Source organism: Solanum pennellii, chromosome 9, assembly GCF_001406875.1.
Source record: "Solanum pennellii chromosome 9, SPENNV200".
Taxonomy (NCBI): Eukaryota; Viridiplantae; Streptophyta; class Magnoliopsida; order Solanales; family Solanaceae; genus Solanum; species Solanum pennellii.
The window spans coordinates 5524690-5544463 of record NC_028645.1 but is presented as its reverse complement, the minus strand read 5'-3'; the positions used below and the strand labels follow the sequence as shown (position 1 = coordinate 5544463).

The window sequence follows — 19774 nt, the reverse complement described above, 5'->3', positions numbered from 1 at the left end:
TAATGATTTTATATGGGTTTTTGGCCTCAGGGCACCACCTATCAATGGTACCGGCTCTCCAATTTTTATTTGGTTATATATCTGTTGAGTTTGATCTTTTTTCTGAATGTACACATTTTTATTATAGTTTTTCCTGCAGAAAAGGAGCCTGAAGGAACATATCGGGATTTCCTTACTATTGATCAAAGACATGTCTCATTTTTGTACTTCTCCACTGTTCATGTTCTTTTGGACATGAAAATCATTCTTGTTCTGTGTGCTATCTGTTAAGTTTTAGCAAAATGTGAATGGGAAAACTATAGGGGAAAATGGAAAAGTGAGGGAATCAATTTTGGAGGAAAAATGAAAAGTAATATGTCAAGTGCAAATGAAAGGTCATTTCTCTCATATTGGTAGAAGAAAGGAATTTGTTGTCTATATGTTAGGAAACATTTCATATACTTCTTAAAGGGTTAAGAAGAAGGTGTCCCCTCGCGCCCTCGTCGCTGACTTTGGCTTTGGCTTTGGCTTTGGATTTGGCAAATGATGTGATTGATTGATAAAAATTTTTGACAAAATTCTGTTAATCAATTTCTTTTCTCATATAAATTAATTTAGAATGTTACTTAAATAACAGAATTGATTTTGGCGCAATGGAATTTATTTGAAATTCGCCTGCAACAGTAATATAGATCTGATTTTGGAAAAGTCGTTATTTTTCCCAAAAGACACATCCTTCCGAAAAGTTGTTATTTTTCTCAAAAGACAAAATTTTTTGGAAAAATAACGAGTCTAAACAGATTTTTATGAACAGACACGTTTCTTGCTGAAAATGGCTATAAAAGAAAGTCATTTTTCATTTTTCAAACACTGAAAAATTTTTCCTTCTCTCTGCATACATTTTCTCTCATAAACAAAAAGTGTCGATCCACTAAGTCTGTGTGTGGCTTGTTACTATTCTTACGTTTGCTGAAGTTATTGAAGTTTGAGGTACCACTAATTCTTTAACAAGTTAATCCATTTTATCTTGGGAGAAATTAATCTGCAATCTTGGGTTAGTGAGGGGATTAAATTTCTTAAGGAGACACAATAGTTTCTATGGACTCGGTCGGATTAAAAGTTTTTCTGTCTATTTCATCTTGTTTCTGTTTATGTATTTTTGACTAACCTTAATACACGTAATAACACTATCTTCTTCTCTAACATTTGTATTTATCTAGTAATGCTTTTGTTGATTTGTTCTGGTGTCTCCCTTGTCTTCTGATTGTCCTTTTTTTCATGTGGTGTATTTCTGCAAGTCTGTTTCTGTCTCCTTGACACCCGTTAAGACATTAGTTATGGACCAAGTTAGCTATGACAATCAAAATGACCCATTTTCAAGGTCAAACAATTCCCCCAGCAAACCCCCATTTAGCAGATTTTCGTGTGTTATATAATTCACCATTTTTTTTGGTGATTTGGGTTTCTAACATTAGTTTTTCCAAAAAATTTCAATGAGGTCCGTTAAGACCTTAGTTATGGAACAAGTTGGCCTTGTCGGCTAAAATGACCCATTTCAAGGTGAAACGAGCCCCGATGCAGGTAAACCCCCCATTTTGCCAATTAATATATGCATAGCCTATGGATTTTTGGCGATCCAGAATTTTGACGTCATTTTTGTCAAAAAAACTTTCATAAACGTCCGTTAAGACGTAAGCTCTGGATCGAGTTGGCACATACTATCAAAACGGCCAATTTTCAAGGTCAAATGAGCCCCAAAGTTTGTAAAAAAAACTCAATTTTGTGGATTTTCGTGTGAAGTTCACCATCTTTTTTGATAATCTGGAATTTCGAAGTTATTTTTGTCAAAATTTTTCATGGGCGTCCGTTAAGACACTTTATATGGACTAGTTGTCCCATACAGACAAAACGGCCCATTTTAATGGTCAAACAAGCCCCAGAGCAAGTAAACTCTCTATTTTTATCGATTTTCGTGTGCTATAGTCCATGGGGTTTTGGTGATCCAGAATTCCGATGTCATTTTTGCCGAAATTTGTCATGGATGGCCGTTAAGACCTCAGTTGTGGATCCAGTTGGCCCTGAAAACCAAAACGAACCATTTTCAGGGTCAAACGAACCACGAAGTAGGTAAACCACCCAAATTAGTGATTTTTGTGTTCTTTAGTTTATGGGGTTTTGGTGATCCAGAATTGTGACGTCATTTTTGCCAAATCTTTTCATTTATGTCGGTTAAGACCTTATCTATGGACCTAGTTTGCTCTGACGGCCAAATGACCTATTTTTAAGGTCAAATGAGTTAGTGCAGGTAAACCCCCCCCCCCTCCATTTTGTCGATTTTTGTGTGCTATAATTCGCCATCTCTTTCGAAGATCTAGAATTCCAACGCCATTTTTTCTAAATTTTTTCATGGACTTCCGTTAAGAACTTATCTAAGGATTCAGTTGGCCCTGACGGTCAAAACGGTCCATTTTCAAGGTCAAACGATCCCCGGTGCGGGTAAACCCCTAATTTTTGTCGATTTTTGTGTGCAATACTCTATGAATTTTTGGCGATTCAAAATTCATGCGTCATTTTTGTCAAAATTTTTCATGGACGTCTGTTAAAATCTTATTTATGGACCCAGTTGGCCCATACGTCCACGACAACTCATTTTCAAGGTCAAACGAGCCCCAGAGTAGGTAAACCCCTATTTTATCAATTTTCGTGTACTATAATCCTAGATTTTTGGTGATTTGAAATCCCAACGTCATTTTTGCTAAAATATTTTGTGGACATCTTTTAAGACCTTAGTTATGGACCCAGTTGGCGCTGTCGGTAAAAACAATCCATTTTCATGGTCAAATGAGCTCCGGAGCACGTAAACACCCCCCCCCCCTCATTTTGTCAATTTTCGTGTGCTATAGTTCACCATCTTTTTTGGTAATCCGGAATTTCAACGTCATTTTTTCAGAAATTTTTCAAGGACGTTTGTTAAGACCATAGCTATGGAGCTAGTTGGCCCTAACAGCCTAAGCGACTCATTTTCAAGGTCAAACGAGCCCCGAAGCTGGTAAACCTTCCATTTTTTTCATATTTTTACATGCAATAGTCCATGAATTTTTGGCAATGCGGAATTCAAACGTCATTTTGCCAAACATGATCCGCTGAATCCTAAAGTTTGGATTGTACTTTGTAAATGCCAATGAGTAGGATTATGTCTATAAAAAGAAGTAGTCAAAGTTTTTCCAATTTGGGGCTTATTTGAATTATGTGCTTAATTAGGAAAATCAATACTAAGTTGCATTAGTAAAACCCCTCTGAAGACTACAGATCTTCTAGTATCACCTGAAAACAGAATAACTATTGTTGAAAGAAAGCAACAACAATGAAAAAAACTAGACGAAATGATTCTTCTGCTAATGATTTTATGTGGGTTCTTGGCCTCAGGGCACCACCTGTCAATGGTACCGGCTCTCCAATTTTTATTTGGTTATATATATGTTGAGTTTGATCTTTTTTCTGAATGTACACATTTTTATTATAGTTTTTCCTGCAGAAAAGGAGCCTGAAGGAACATATCGGGATTTCCTTACTATTGATCAAGGACATGTCTCATTTTTGTACTTCTCCAGTGTTCATGTTCTTTTGGACATGAAAATCATTCTTGTTCTGTGTGCTATCTGTTAGATTTTAGCAAAATGTGAATGGGAAAACAGAAGAGAAAAATGGAAAAGTGAGGGAACCAATTTTGGAGGAAAAATGAAAAGTAATTTGTCAAGTGTAATTGAAAGGTCATTTCTCCCATATTGGTAGAAGAAAGGAATTTGTTGTCCTTATGTTAGGAAACACTTCGTATACTTCTTAAAGGGTTAAGAAGAAGGTGTCACCTCGCGCCGTCGTCGCTGACTTTGGCTTTGGCTTTGGATTTGGCAAATGATGTGATTGATTGATAAATTTTTTGACAAAATTTATTTAATCAATTTCTTTTCTCTTATAAATTAATTCAGAATGTTAGTTAAATAACAAAATTGATTTTGGTGTAATGGAATTTATTTGAAATTCGCCTGCAACAATAATAACAATCTGATTTCGAAAAAGTCGTTATTTTTCCCAAAAGACACATCCTTCCGAAAAGTTGTTATTTTTCTCAAAAGACAACTTTCTGTAAAAATAACGAGTTCATTTTTCATTTTTTCAAACACTGAAAATCTTTTCCTTCTCTCTGCATACATTTTCTCTCATAAACAAAAAGTGTCGATCGACTAAGTCTGTGTGTGGCTTGTTACTATTCTTACGTTTGCTGAAGTTATTGAAGTTTGAGGTACCGCTACTTCTTTAACAGTTTAATCCGTTTTTATCTTGGGAGAAATTAATCTGCAACCTCGGGTATAGTGAGGGATTAAATTTCTTAAGGAGACACAGTAGTTTCCGTGGACTCGGATTAAAAGTTTTTTTGTCTATTTCATCTTGTTTCTATTTCTGTATTTTTGACTAACTTTAATACACGTAATAACACTATCTTCTTCTCTAACATTTGTATTTATCTAGTAATGCTTTTGTTGATTTGTTCTGGTGTATCCCTTGTCTTTTGAGTTCTGATTGTCCTTTTTCTCATGTGGTGTATTTCTGCAAGTCTGCTTCTGTCTCCTTGATTTAGTTTGCTTTGTGAATGGAGACTTCATATTTTGCACTGATTTAGTGCAAGCATTTATAAAATCTTTGATTACTTAGCAAATAAAGAGAACTTGCTGAATAATTAATTTTTCCAGAGTTAGTATTTCCCTATTTGTTGAAAAAAAAACATTAATTCTCTGCTTTGGTGTTGAGTATTAATGTCAGAGGATCTCCTGAAGGAAGATAAGAAGTAAACAAATATAAACTAAACAACCTAATATATGTATCAGGTTGGAAATGAAAATCAGAAATCATTATATTACCTAACTATTGGTGTAGGTTATATTAGGTAGTTGCGTATATACTATCAATCAACTATGCCTCGATCCTAAACAAGTTGGATCGGCTAACCTAGCTGATATGTTCTATAGTAATAACAAGGCTGTAGATCTTCTTCCTTGTTTTATAAGACTAGAGCATTGAAGTATTATTTTTCTTTCATGTTTTACACGTACCATTATCTTATCTTATTATTATACATGTCGTTATCTAAGGTTGATATAAAACAAATTTATCTTTTGGAAAGATTTATTATATCCGAAGATGGTCAAGTGCAGCAACATAAATCATGGACAATATCCTGTGTTGCTTCATCTTGTCTTGTTATTATGGATGAAGTTAATGGTCGTTTGATTTCAGCAGAGCCAGTCCAGTTTCTTACTGTTTACTTCTTTAATTCCAAAATTACCTTCTTCTTTTTTTGTTGGCGTGTATGCTTTGGCCATGTAGTAATATGATTCACATATTCCATGGAAAATTATAAGATATGTTCTTTTTTCAATTTAGATCTATTGCCTCCTCTTTGTGCTAAATTTTATTACCTTGTAGTATTGTCCACACCACCTTTTCAACCAGAAGCATACACAGCTCAAGTTCAATCTTCATTGTTTATAATTGGAGTCAATTCCATAAATCAGTAATAGAATGCCCTGGCAACCAAACATTTTGCAGTCTAAGAATAGTAAGAGCAGGGTCCCCTAAAAAATGGAAAAACTAAATGCTGGTTTCTCGCAGTTTCTATGGGTTCTCTCCAATGGGAATTATTCACGAAAAAACAAAAGAAGGGGAATATTGAAAAATATCTTTGTTCGATTCCATCTTGTAATGATTGCTGAGCCAAATCCATGTTTAATGTAAATTAGTAATCCTCTGTTTGATGATCCATCCCCCTCTTTGACATCAAGGTGATTCTAAATTTTTAACGAACTTCTTCGCCTGCCAAAAAAATAAGAAATAAAGGGTAAGCCACTTATTTTTCAAAGCCTAATGGTACAAAGTGTTGCCAAGTGAACTGGAAGCTACTGGAAATTGAGAAAGCCTCTCATTGAAGCAAAACATGTGCTAGTCTGGGATAGTAATCTGGCATAAAGTTTTATCAACAAGAGTTTACCTGCTCCAATGTTAGAAACATAATGACATTCCACGATCCCAAGCGTCCAAAATTTGGGATAAAGCCTTTATAGAAAGCCAAAGGCCCCTGCAAACATAAAGGCCACAAGAGAAGTGTCATTTTTAATGTCATTACACAAAGGTTGCTGTTGGCAAGGAACTGAAAACTACACAAACAAAAAACTAATAGCAGGGAAAATTTGACAAAAAAGGGAGCTGGTTTTAGTAAAAATATCTTGAGAGAAATGAGAGGTTATGTTGTTTTGGGTAGTGTTCTGCATCTTCTAAGAAACCAAAATAAGTTATTTTGAAAAAAAACAAGAGGAAAATTTATGTCTGCAGAACGGCTGGATTCTTCAATAACCAATAGAGAGGCCAGATGATGGACTCACATCATTCTTCAATGTCTTGACAAAACAATCAAGAGTGTTTTTGTATGCGGAATCTCCCATCATTCTTGACTTTACCTGCATCCACAGTTTACCATGTCAGTGCTTCATGGCTATGCAAGAATTATCAACAAAATTAATCTAATAGGTTTTACAAAGTCTATTGATATTGCAACTTTAAATGGATGAAATTTGAAGACAGATTAAAAATGGTGATCTAAAAGATTTTTAGTATTGAATAAAAATCACCTAACCAAAACATAAGAAGCATTTTGGTGATTGGCAAACTTATTAAGAACACGAATATGAAAAAAAATTGTATTACCATCATACACAACCAAGAAACAATATATCAGTACTGTTGACCCCAATTCTACTATGTTTGATTCCAGGAAGGGGAAGGAAAGAGTGCAGAAAAGAAAAACTAACTGGTTTACCTCTCCCTAAGTGAATTATCTATATTTGTTTATGATTCTTTGTATGGTTTGAATAGAAGTAAAATAGACAAGCTTCCATCCAATGTAGGACGGATTATCCCTCTTTATTTATGTTTTACCAGTGATCCTCTTTTAATTACAAAACATCCCCTTACACTCCCAATGTTACTTTTAACCTTTAATCCCTCCGATATCTACCCCAGCCAAACTAGAGATTTATTATTGTGCAAGCACTGCACAATAATAAAGAGAACTCGCGAGCAGAGGACTTCAAACTCACAAGATGAAGGTGTGTGTCTAACAGGCTAGATACTTTCTCATGAAAAGTAAGACTATATGCATAACATTTCCCCTATGTGTCCAAGAAGATCCTCTATTTGGACAAGAAGATCTAAAATATTAACAAATATTACTGAATCATGGGTAGCCATCAGAAAGGACTAAAAGAAAAGCAATTCAAATAATAAGGAACATAGAAGATACCACATCAACAGGGGACCCTATGCAAACTGCAAAAAATCCAGCTCCAAGCCCCGCAATCAAATGAGTAACAACATTGTCTGTGAACCCAGGAATCCTGAGAACAGCCTGCACAGAAATATTTAAAGAACGACAAGTCAAAAGATTGACAGCGTAAACATCCAAATCAAGAAAACACCACATTACAGTACATAAAATGAGGTGATAATAAGAAATTTATGGTTTCTCTACCTCCTTCACTTGATCATAACTTGCTAATTCAGCTGCATTGATGATGGCATTCCGCCCAATATTGGGTCCAAGACCAGTCCACAGAGCTCGAACTCCTTCCTAAAATCAAGGTGTTAAAAACAAAATGCGAAGAGGTTAAGATAAGAGTTAAAATAAGAGTCTTTTTTGTGGGGAAAACTATTGAGTCAACATGAGTTAACTCAAATTTTCACTAGTGAAACCTGTTCTATTTTCATTATTTTGCAAGTGGTCCAGTAAGCTGCCGACCTTGGAGTTTTGATTGATTTAAATGAAATGGAAATTTTCATAATTTCCTAACATTTCCAGGAGAACAGAAACTACACGGAAAAGAAAAGCACTACTCTTTTCTCCGAGAAGGATGAACGAATACACCAAAGTTAGATGGAGAAGGAGAAAGTCGAACAAGGAATCAGTTATCAAAGAATAGGCCAACAAAGGAATCGTTAAGAAATGTTATGTCTCCAATTCTGGGGTCATAATAGTTGTTAAATGTTACATACTAAAGGCAAATTGCAGATTGTATGCCTGCTTTATTGGTAGACATTGTGGGATTTCAAATAGCAACACGGATTATTGTTAAGGTTGTTTTGAATTTCAATTCAAGGGGCAAATTAGCTCCAAGTCATGATCCAAAGTAGGTGTACACAATTTCACAACCCTACCTGTCGTTAGTTATCATAATTTAGTAAATAATTGAGCTAGACAAGACATATTACCTGTTTCACTATAGTTGAGTAAGCATTTAGAGCTCCAGAATAACGCCTTGGCACGCCTGCTGGCAATTTTCCTTCAGCTTGAAGACGTACTTTAACTAGATCTGTAGGATTTGCAACTGTAATGCCCAATGCACCTATTTGACAATGAATAACCAAATTACTTTAAAATATATTAAAATACCAAATTACTTAAAAATATATTGAAATACCAAACAGCAAAAAGAACAATACAAGGAAAAACAGAACATCCGTTATTGATAATCAAACACTGAATTTCTAGTTCCTACCTGGATGTTCTCAAAATGGAAATAAAAGCTCCACTATCTTACTCTTGAGCAAACTGATGATAAACAAAAAACATCTAAAAGGCACTCACCAGTTGTAAGTGCAGCAAGTATTTTCTTAGACAATGGCACATCCCCAACATGATCTTTGCCAACATATAAGTTTTTAACCTGCTCACCAAGCAAGAGTCCGTAAAAGACCAAAAACCACAAAATAAACATGTAGATGTTGTAAGCTACGCTAGAAATGATAACTTACAGGTTCATACATCCCAATCCGAAGACCTCCGTATATACATTGACGATGTAACCCAGGTACGATACCCTTCCATAGTGAAGCTACTCCTTCTTCCTTTGCAATGGTCCCAACAGTACCTAATAATCCCCTATATTTAGGTAAACCTAGCCCATCCCCTTCAACTGCCTTCTTTTGAAGCTGAAGTCTAACTTTAGCAGTATCCAATGGTAAAGTACACGCCTGGAGAAACAGAATTGTGTATGAAGGGAACAAGATTAACAGGCAGTGAAGGAATCATTAACAGGAACAATAGCACAGCATGCACACTTCAAAAGAATCTACTACATGTCTACACCATACATGCCGGATGACCCAAAAGACGGCATCAAAACTTAAAGAAACCTCATTTCCTACAACCATAAGCATAAGCAATACACTGTTCTTTGAAAACCACATACGTAATCAAGGCCTAGCTTCATGAAAAGCAAAAGAAAGAAAACTGATTCCTCCAAATTTAAGCAAGACATGGTTTTTCACAAAAGTATTATCACAATCAAGTCCACCAAATTTCTACAAGCAATTATTTTTAAGGAAGCATGAGAACAAATTTCTCTTGTACCATCATCACCTTGTTTAAAGGTCATCTGGTATCCCCTTTCCCTTCTTAACAGATGCTATAGTAAGGTGATTTTTCCCTTCTTAACAGATGCTATAGTAAGGTGATTAATCTCTTAACTAAAGATAGAACAAACCAAGCCTCACTTTCTTCTAGGAGGATCAATTGTTTCCCTACTTACCCTCCAGTGTGACTCGAACCCTCAATCAAACCTCACTTATCTGCCGAAACAGATTCCCCACCCCCTTAAAAGGAGGATCAATAGAGTTCCTACATACCCTCCAGTGTGAGTCGCACCTCCAACCAAGCCTCACTCATCTGCCGAAACAGATGCACCACCCCCTAAAAAGGAGGATCAATAGTGTTCCTACTTACCCTCCAGTGTGACTCCAACCTCCAAACGAGCCTCACTTATCTACCGGAACAAACCCCCTAAAAGAACTATCAATAAAGTTCTCAGTTACCCTCCCGCATGACTCAAACACTCAACCAAGAGACTCATTTATCTTCCCAAACAGATTGCACCTTAATACAAACATACAGCATTAGGAGATCAAAACAAAATTTAAATTTACCAGCAAAGCAACCCAGTAAAGGATTTAACAGAGGATTATAAGCTCATAAACACTTAACAGCTCAATGGGATCAGCAATTCCCCAATTCAGAAACCAAAAAAGAAAAAGGAAAAAGGAACAACCCCATTTCTCCTATTCGAATCATCAAAATCTTAGAAACAGATATAAGACTGCAAATTTCAAGAAAAGATTGCAAAAAAGAGATTAGATAGATGGAAGAATTACCTCAGCGAAACAAGCAGCAAAGGCGCTACTTGCGAATATTCCGGCGAATGAGATATCCGATTTGCCGCCGTGATCTCCTCCTCCCATGACTAAATTGACCAAAAAAAAAACAAAGAGAAGCTAAAAGGGTTCTACGAGATGAGTACAGATGATCACAGAGCAAGATATTCAAGAAGAAGAAATGGGTATGTAAAAGATGGGGTTTTAGGGGCAATTATATAAAGATTTTGCAGAGAGAATCTTGGGAAATGCGAAAACGGGCTGCTGCTGTGCTTGTCCTACGCAACGGCCATTGCTGTCATTTACTACTAATATTTCATTGGTTTGGCTTGCTCAGTCAGCACTAGTCTGTTTTCTTTCCTATTCAAATTGTTATTCTCCGTTATTAAAGATTTTGAGTTCGAGTTATGTATCTTATTAAATAATATCTTTTTTATTTTTAAAAAAAATATTTCTATTTAAAAATTTTGAGTTTGAATTTTGTATCTTATTAAATAATATTTTTTTTTGTTTTAAAGAAAATGTTACTATTTCCTTTTAGTTTATTTAAAAAAGAATGACATCTTTCCTTTTTCGGCAATAATTTAACTTTAACTTTTCACATGGCAAGACCACAAGATTAAAGGATACGTCGATATATTTGACATAACTTTAATTTAAAATTACAAAATTAAAAAGTCTTCTTTCTTTTCTTAAACTCTGTTACAAGTCAAAATAAATTATCCTTTTTTAAACGGAGGAAATAAATATTTAAATTATCGAATTTTTATTCTTGTGAATTAAAATTAGTTATACTTTAATATAAATACTTAACACAAAATTGATCTTAGCTTTATTTTTCCAAAAAAGGGCAGGGGATAAAGGAAATAGGTAAGAGAAATTATAAAGTAAAGAATCGATTATATAAAACTTAGCCAACTTCCAAAAAAAAAACTATTTTTTTTTCTTTAAGAGAGGAAGGGTAAACTCATGTTAACAAAAGGATAGAAGTGTGAAAGATGAATATCCTTACATAGAAGGTAATAAAATAAAAATAATATATATAATAATAATATGAAGCTAAAGATGAATAAAGGCAATAATATAGAGTTCGGAGTCTAAAGGGTGAAAAATGTTAACAAAAATTTCAAAATGGTATATGAATTTTTCTTTTTAACTAAAACGACAAAATCGATCAATAAGTAGCGATTTTGTCCGTCGAAAAAAGTAAAATCGCTGCTATATATTATTTTTGTTATGTCGCTGCTGAGGCAGCGACTTGAGTTCAATTTTTTTTAATTATTTTTTGCTTTTTTTTAAGTTTAAATAATTTTTTTAAAAAAAAACAAATTGCAGCGATTTTTAATTAAATTTATTTATTTATTTTTTAAAATCAAATCGCTGCCTTAAATCAAAATCTTTTTTAGCGATTTGATTTAAAAAAAAAAGAAAAAAATTTAATTAAAAATCGTTGCGATTTGATTTTTTTAAAACAAAAAATTATTTAAACTTTAAAAAAAAAAGGAGCAAAAAATAATTTATAAAAAAATTAAACTTAAGTCGCTGCCTCAGCAGCGACATATTAAAAAAAGAAAATTTTAGTTTGGAAATCGCTCCTTTGAGAGCGATTTTGTTTAATTTTTTTTTAAAAAAAAAAATCAAATTTAAGAAATGGCTGCTATTGCAGCGATTTTACTTTTTCAAGCGGACAAAATCGCTACTTCATGAGCGATTTTACCGTTTTGGTTTAAAAAAAAAATTATATACCGCTTTAAAATTTTTATTAACATTTTTCACCCTTAAGACTCCGGACTCCAATAATATATTTGCAAGTTCATCCACTCAACCATGTGCTTTTGACCTAATTATTTTATTAATTGTTGGAGTTTAGAATAATGAATAAAGCACACTTTATTAGATAATCAGAAATTGGTTGGAGCTTGCACATATGCTGATTAGATCCTCATTAATCATCTAACATTTTATTAAGGATGTGTAAACGTTACTCTTTCCTATCGAATATACGGCTTGTCATATGTTCAAGGGCCATGTTGAAGTCCACCTATTTCACATGGTAGATTTGTTAACTGTGATAAAATGATCCGAATGTTTCAAATATGTTATTTAGTTACTTTATATATTATTTTATTAATATATATAATATTATTTTTCGATAAAAACTGTCTAATTGAATATTTTTACTATAAAATACCTACACCCCGTGCATAGACTAAAGTGGGATGAATAATCAAATTAATTAATGTCGAGTAATATGAATATGGGATGTGTTTAGTTGGAAGAAAACATTTACTAGAAATATTTTCTTATTTTCTTAAGTTTGATTGAGAAGTCATGATATAGTTAGAAATCACGATGACTATCATGATAAGACAAGTTTTTCTCTTAAATTAATTCGAAGTTTCAACATTCTTTTAACAATGTTTTTTTTAACATGGTTAAACAACTTAAAGAGCTTTCTACCATATATCGAGGAAGATACGTATAGTATATTTATTTTTTCTGCTAGATACACTAAAATAGAGAGAAGCTAGCGAGATAATCATTATCACATATATGTAGTTGTACGTATCTGAAATACCAAGGAGAGCGGTGAGCGAGTTTTATCCATGTATATTATATACATGTGAATCCCACGTGGATATCGTGTATGTCGAACATATCACACCTAATTTTGATCTCATGTAGCTGGACACACCAAAATCTAGTAAAATTTATAAGTATATTTAATGAGTTAATAACTTTGATGGTCACTCAACCATCAATTACTTTCACATAAAGTCACTCAACTTTTATTTTCAATTCAAAAGTCACTCAATTATAACTTCTTTGCATAGAAAGTCACTCTTTTAGCGAATTAATGGTGTTCAATGTTTAACGGGAAATGATATAGGGAATTAATGATAAAATAAAATATGTAATATTATATTTTTAGCGGGTTGAATTAAATGGGCGGGTCATTAAATGGATTAAATGGATATAGATATTTTATTCTTAAAATTCCGTTTGGACTTCCCGAAAGTAGGGGCTATGGCGTCTTTCCGTTTGGAGACTCTGGAGGATTTCCCCCAGTGTCTCTCCTCCAGCATGTCATTAAATTTTAATGAAAAAATAATTAGATAGGTTGAATGACTTTCTGTGCAAAGAAATCATAGTTGACTGACTTTTAAGTTGAAAATGAAAGTTAAATGACTTTGTGTGAAAACAATTGATAGTTTAGTGTTCATCAAAATCAAAGTTATTAACTCTATATTTAATTAATAACTCCTAAACTACGTGAAATTTGTATAAATTTCCTAAAACTTAACTAGTGACCCCCCAAAAATCCTACTTTTGCAAATAACTCCATTAAAGTAAAGCATTTACCCTTTTAAGGCATTGACTTGAGCGGGAAACCATTGGGCATTAGTATTAAGATTGGGAAGAAACCCTAAAAGAAGAGTAGCTTTTAGAGAAGAAGGAATCCACTCTCCATTAAAAGGTATTTTTCCTTCTTCTTCTTTCGTCACTGTATAATATTAAAATTGTAGTCTTATGATATTCCTGTTTAATGATATATATATATAACTTGTTTTGACTATGGGTTGGAATATTATTTGTTTTTGCACTATTTGGCGAAGGAAATAAATGGATTTTAATATTATTTGAATTGACATGTATGATATTAGTGTGAGATGAGTTTAAATAGAGGAAAATGGGTCAATAACGATTCATATAACTGATCTTAAACAAATATATTACTACAAGTAAAAAATGGGGCACATGAGCTCGTGATCTCTGTGTAAAACTAGGTTTTTTATGTATATGTTTTAACTACTGACACTAATGCACTTGATTGGATATTGATTTATTTGCGGAGCCAGAATTTTCACATTTTCACTAGGGTTCTAAATCTGTAGAAATGGACACAGTAGCTGAAGGAGGTTCAACATCTATTATACCATGTTCTAAAAATCCTACATTCGCCTCTAGATAGGGCTAATATGCAATGCGTGTTTATGGTGGTATTAGGCACAACTATTTGTCGATTTATTAGAGTATAAGAACATATTTGTTAGTACATTAATACAATAGTGTGCAAAAAGTTGTGTCGTGTTCTGTTATCTTGGTTATTGACTAATAAGTGATAACTTGGATCAGCAAGGAGCTTGCTACATCAGTTAACTGCTTTAAAATGGAAAAAGAGGAAGAATCTAAGGTTGTTTTGAAGCTTTTGGTGGATGAAAAGAAGGATCAAGTTGTTGCAGCTGAAGCCAAAGTAGATTTTATGGACATATTCGTTAGCCTTCTTACTTTACCTTTGGGAACCATAATACGGCTCATTAAAGCAGAGGCTGGAGTTGTTGGTTGTATGAACAACTTGTACCAAAGTGTTGAAAACCTCGATGTGGAAGATCTTTTCATAGAGCATTGCAAAACCATGCTGCTAAATCCAAGAAATCGCTATCTGAAGTATTGTACGAGGTTGAAAGTGAACATAGATGATTTAGGGTCCGAGAAGTGTTATCACTGTTCAGGTTGGACAACGCGAACATATTGCTCAAAGCAAAGCTATTTCATGAATGTTGAGTGCCCATGTAAAGGGAGGTTTAATCAAGAGACTATTCTAACTGAGTCTTGTAGTGATAAGTACCTATTTCTTATAGGAGGGATATCATATCTAATCAGTGACGACTTGCAATTCAAGCCTGCTTCTCTAACTACTCTTTTCCAGATGCTTTCTAATGTTGGCCTGAGTGATATGAATCAGATTAAGGAGATGAATGTAGAAGTTGGCAGGAACGAGGTATTGTCCTTTTACCATCTGATTAATTAAAAGAATTAGTGATTACTACATTCTTAATAAGAAAATTATGCTTTCTGATGATATGTTTTGCTGTGATTTTCGTAAATTGGCATTTGCAGCTAGTAACATGATCTTTTTCTGGACCATTTAGGTGATTCGTCTACTTGCTCGTTCATTTATTTCTAAGACTCCCTTGTCTGATGTGTTTCTGCCCAAGCAAAAACAAAGAAGGGCACAAGTGGACACTGTAACAATGTCCGAGTCTGGAAATTTGTCGTCCATTTCTGAAAATGGAACGAGTAATAGCACCAAGAAGTTGGAGCTGAAGCTAACAGTAAGGAAGTCTACAAAGAAGGTCTTGTGTGCAGAAGCAGACAATGATTTTATTGATTTTCTCTTCAACTTCTTGACGATTCCTATAGGATCAATTGAAGATGTTCTAAAAGGGAGTTCTGGCTTGAGATGTATCGATAACTTCTATAAAAGTGTGGAGGCTTTAGATTCGAAATGGTTCAATATGCCTCCAAAGCAGAATAGTTACCATAGTGAGGATAAATCTAATGACAACTTTAAGACAATATTACTCAAGCCCAATGTTGCCACACATTATAATTCTGAGAATCAGCTGCTACAGATTTCAGAAGGAAAATCAGAATTTTACAATTTGCATGATCCAAGGCAACACATAAGGGGTAGTCATGTTCCCAAATTTCGTAAGTTCGCAAAGGAACCCTCTGCTTTCTACGTTATGGACAATTTGGAAGTAAGACCTTTGTCTTCTGCATCAACTATTTGCCTACTTCAAGAACTAAATGTGCCCATGAATGATATTGAAGAGCAAATGATCAGTTTTGGCGAGTCAGAAGCATTGAACTTGCTGAGGGCCTCTTTGACATCATCATCATCAGCTTTGGCAGAGGGCTTAAATCACAAGTTGAGGCAGCAAATAGACGAAGATGTGAAGTGTAAAACGGAGAAACTTTTTTAGCAAACACATAGATAACTCTCTTGTGTTTTAGCCTCAAAACTTGATCCCCTGTGGCCTGTACATCAAAACCTGCATGCAGGGCTGAGTATTTTTTTGTTGACTTCTATAGATATGATTAGTCCAGTAAGTGTTAATTTTGTTCTAGTTGATAAGAGGGTAAATCTAATTACATGTCATAGCTGCAAGCTACTCTAAAAGTAACAACTCTTTACTAGTACTAGTAGATTTGGACCACTTTTTTTGTCATATGCTGTTCTTTAGCATCTGGTGCTAATGCAATATTCTCTATTTTCTATTTCTTGGATTGAAATTCTCATTCCGGATATTTTGTTTATTCTCACTGTTTCAATTTAGTTGGTTTGCCTATAAGAATTGAGATATTCTTTGAAATTGTGAGACAAGTAGTATATTGTTGTTCTTGATAATATCATTTAGTATTTGGTTTTAGTGTTACTTCCAATATTTTCCTTTGTATGAGATTTTATAAAAGAAAAAGACCATTTGATTTGAATTCACGCTGAACCTTATTAAGATTTTTTTTACTTGCTTTTAGTGATTACTATTGAAATGAAACTTTTAATCAAAGATGAAATTAATTGGTTTAATCAATTAATCGAACCAGAAAAAAAATGTTATTGGCTTTGGGTTATTGAATTAATGAATTTTAAATGTGAAGAAGATGATACAACTGCAAGAAAATAGACAAAGGAAAAAAGAAGAGATTGTCCCACTTAGTAAAAATAAATAAACAATAACATACTCAATGAAATCCCACAAGTGAGGTCTGGGGAGAGTAAAGGCCTCTAACCACTACCTCGTGGAGGTAGAGAGGCTGCTTTCGAAAATGTAAAAATATATATATATTGTAATAAGAAATTAAGTAGAATTCATAAAGATTCATCATGAGGGAGGAAAAACAAGAGGCCAGAAGTTACATTTATAGTGGCTTGCAACTATGACAACATTAACTTCATGGAAACCTCCAAAACTGGTGAAATATAGAACTACAAAATGATGGATTCATATCTGAAAACACTTGCCTCTCCAACAAGGCTTTAATGTACAGGGGATCAAAAGATGTGTTTGCTAACCAGCACGACAAAGTTTCTTCACGTTACACTGCACATCTTCGTCTATCTGCTTCTTCAACTTGTGATTTAGGCCCTCTGTCAAAGCTGATGATGATGATGTCAAAGAGGCCTTCAGCAAGTTCAATGCTTCCGACACGCCAACACTGATCATTTGCTCCTTAATATCATTCAGGGGCACATTTAGTTCTTGCAGTAAGCAAATAGTTGACGTAGAAGACAAAGATCTGACTTCCAAATTGTCCATAACATAGAAAAGGAAGGGTTCCTTTGCAAACCTTTGACATTTGTGAACATAAGCACCCCTTACGAAATCCCTTATATCATGCAAGTTATAAATTTCTGATATTTCTTCAGAAATCTGCAGCAGCTGATACTCAGAATTATGGTGAGGGGCAACACCGGGATTGAGTAATATCGTCTTAAGGTTGACACTAGGAATCTTGGACGCATATTGAACCATTTCGAATCTAAAGCCTCCACACTTTTATAGAAGTTATCTATGCATCCCAATCCCGTACTTCCTTTTAGAGCATCTTCAATTGATCCTATAGAAATCGTCAAGAAGCTGAAGAGAAAATCAACAAAATCATTGCCTGCTTCTTCACACAAGACCTTGTTTTGTAGACTTTCTTACTGTTAGCTTCAGCTCCAATTTCTTGGTGTTATTACTCGTTCCATTTTCAGAAATGGACGACAAATTTCCAAACTCGGACATCGTTTTAGTGTCTAACCTTGCCCTTTTTTGTTTTTGCTTGGGTAGAAACACATCAGACAAGGGAGTCTTTGAGATAAATGAACGAGCAAGTAGACAAATCACCTAAATGGTCGAGAAAAGAATTATAAAACTAGCTGCAAATATCAATCTACGAAAAATTACCATAAAAAATGTAAGAGCAAACATTTTATCAGAAAGCATGTTTTTCATACTAAGTAGAACATAGAGGCCTCGTAAATAAGTAAAAGCTAAATCTCTTGAGCGGGTTGTAAAGAATATTACCTCGTTCTTGCCAACTTCTACATTCATTTCCTTAATCCGATTCATATCATTCAGGTCGATACTAGAAATCATCTGAACAAGGGAACTTGGAGAAGCACACTTGACTTGTAAATCATCAGAGATTAGAAATGACATCCCTCCTTTAAGAAAGACATAATCATCACAACAAGTAATTTGAAATAAATCTTTCAGAAATGTCTCTTTATTAAACGTCCCATCACATGAGCACTCAACATTCGTGAAATAGCTTATCTTTGAGCATTCTGAACACTGATAATACTTCTCAGAGCCTGAATCATTTACATCTACTTTCAACCTCATGCAATACTTTGGATAGGGATTTCTTGGATTTAGCAGCATGGTTTTGCAATGTTTTATGAAAAGATATTTCTCATTGAGATTTTCAACACTTCGACACAAGTGGTTCATACAACCAAAATCTCTGCTATCTACTTTTTTAATGAGCTGTAATATCGTTCCGAGTGGTAAAGTAAGAAGGCTAAAGAGTATGTCCATAAAATCTGCTTTGGCTTCAGCTGCAACAACTCGTTCTTTCTTTTCATCCACTAAAAGCTTCAATACAACCTTAGATTCTTCCTTGTTTTCCATTTTAAAACAGTAAACTGATTCATTTTATTCGTAATTAGTCAAGAACCAAGATAACCAGAGTAAAAAAACAAAAGCAAGCAATTCTTCAGATGACACATATAGGTCAGGAATACGTTAAGAAATTAAGGAAACATGATACAAGTTTTTCCACGTTATTGTATTAGCAAAGATCAATATCCTTATATGATATTCAATCAACAAATAATTATGCAAGGGATGATTATAATAACATAAACAAGCATTCCAGATTCTTTTTTTTTTGGTTTTGCACTCGGTGTCCGGAGCCCACATTACAGCTTTCACTAAATTCATATTGCACACTGCAGGGCCCATTCAGGGGTGACAGACATCTGGTTAAGGGTGAAACACTTCTACCAGTACACCACAGCTCATGTTGGTATTCCAAATTCATTAGTATTAGTAAAAGAACATCACAATACCGTCATTTATCAAGCCAACATTTAGTACTAACTAGTTAGAGTCCGCCATATGAATCATCACTATCTCATTGTAATCAATACCTTCCACAACAATTCCAGAACTAACAACAATTCCAGAACTAATAGAGTACATTCAGATAACTATAATTGAACTTCTTCAAGTCAAGCGAAAAATTAATTCGACTCAAATATTCCAATCCCATATTTTGTTACATTATACAGGAATAGCATATGATTATAATTTTAGGGATAAAATGTAAATCGTAGTATAAGAGAAAATGGGAGCTGATCAAAATAAGTGAAAAAAATACCTTTTTCATGGAGATTGGATTTGTTCTTTTTTAGGGTTTCTTCTTAACTTTAATGGCAGAGTCTCCCGCTCAAATGCTCTCAATTTCCCGCTAATTGCTCATGTCTCAGAAATCAGAATATTATAAATTGGATTTAGTGATGAAAGTTTCAAATATAAATTAAAATTGTATTTCAAAATTGGAAAACCCTCTTCTTTTTTATAATAAAATAGGACAACTTTCACATGTAGCAAACAAAAAATTCATATTTGTATGCTATAGCAAACTTTGCATAATTGCGCTTCATAGCAAACATAAAACTGTATAATTCGCTATACATATA

At 34.0% G+C, this 19774-nt stretch overlaps 2 protein-coding genes and 1 pseudogene across 2 annotated transcripts; 1 reads left to right on the top strand and 2 right to left on the bottom strand.

Moving 5' to 3' along the window:
- Positions 1–5492: 5492 nt before the first annotated feature.
- LOC107029334 (mitochondrial uncoupling protein 1) lies at positions 5493–10529 on the bottom strand. The gene is made up of 9 exons (XM_015230725.2): positions 10234–10529; positions 8839–9057; positions 8672–8750; positions 8296–8429; positions 7559–7657; positions 7331–7435; positions 6414–6488; positions 6023–6109; positions 5493–5847 (listed from the first exon to the last, which is right to left on the bottom strand). The coding sequence occupies exons 1-9, from the start codon at positions 10318–10320 to the stop codon at positions 5812–5814; spliced, it is 921 nt and encodes a 306-aa protein (XP_015086211.1). The 5' UTR covers positions 10321–10529; the 3' UTR covers positions 5493–5811.
- Positions 10530–13574: 3045 nt separating this feature from the next.
- Positions 13575–16327, top strand: LOC107029748. The gene is made up of 3 exons (XM_015231197.2): positions 13575–13711; positions 14371–15016; positions 15168–16327. Exons 2-3 carry the CDS (start codon positions 14405–14407, stop codon positions 16002–16004), a joined length of 1449 nt encoding a protein of 482 aa, XP_015086683.1. The 5' UTR covers positions 13575–13711; positions 14371–14404; the 3' UTR covers positions 16005–16327.
- A 522-nt stretch (positions 16328–16849) lies between these two features.
- LOC107030534 lies at positions 16850–19547 on the bottom strand (annotated as a pseudogene).
- Positions 19548–19774: the final 227 nt, after the last annotated feature.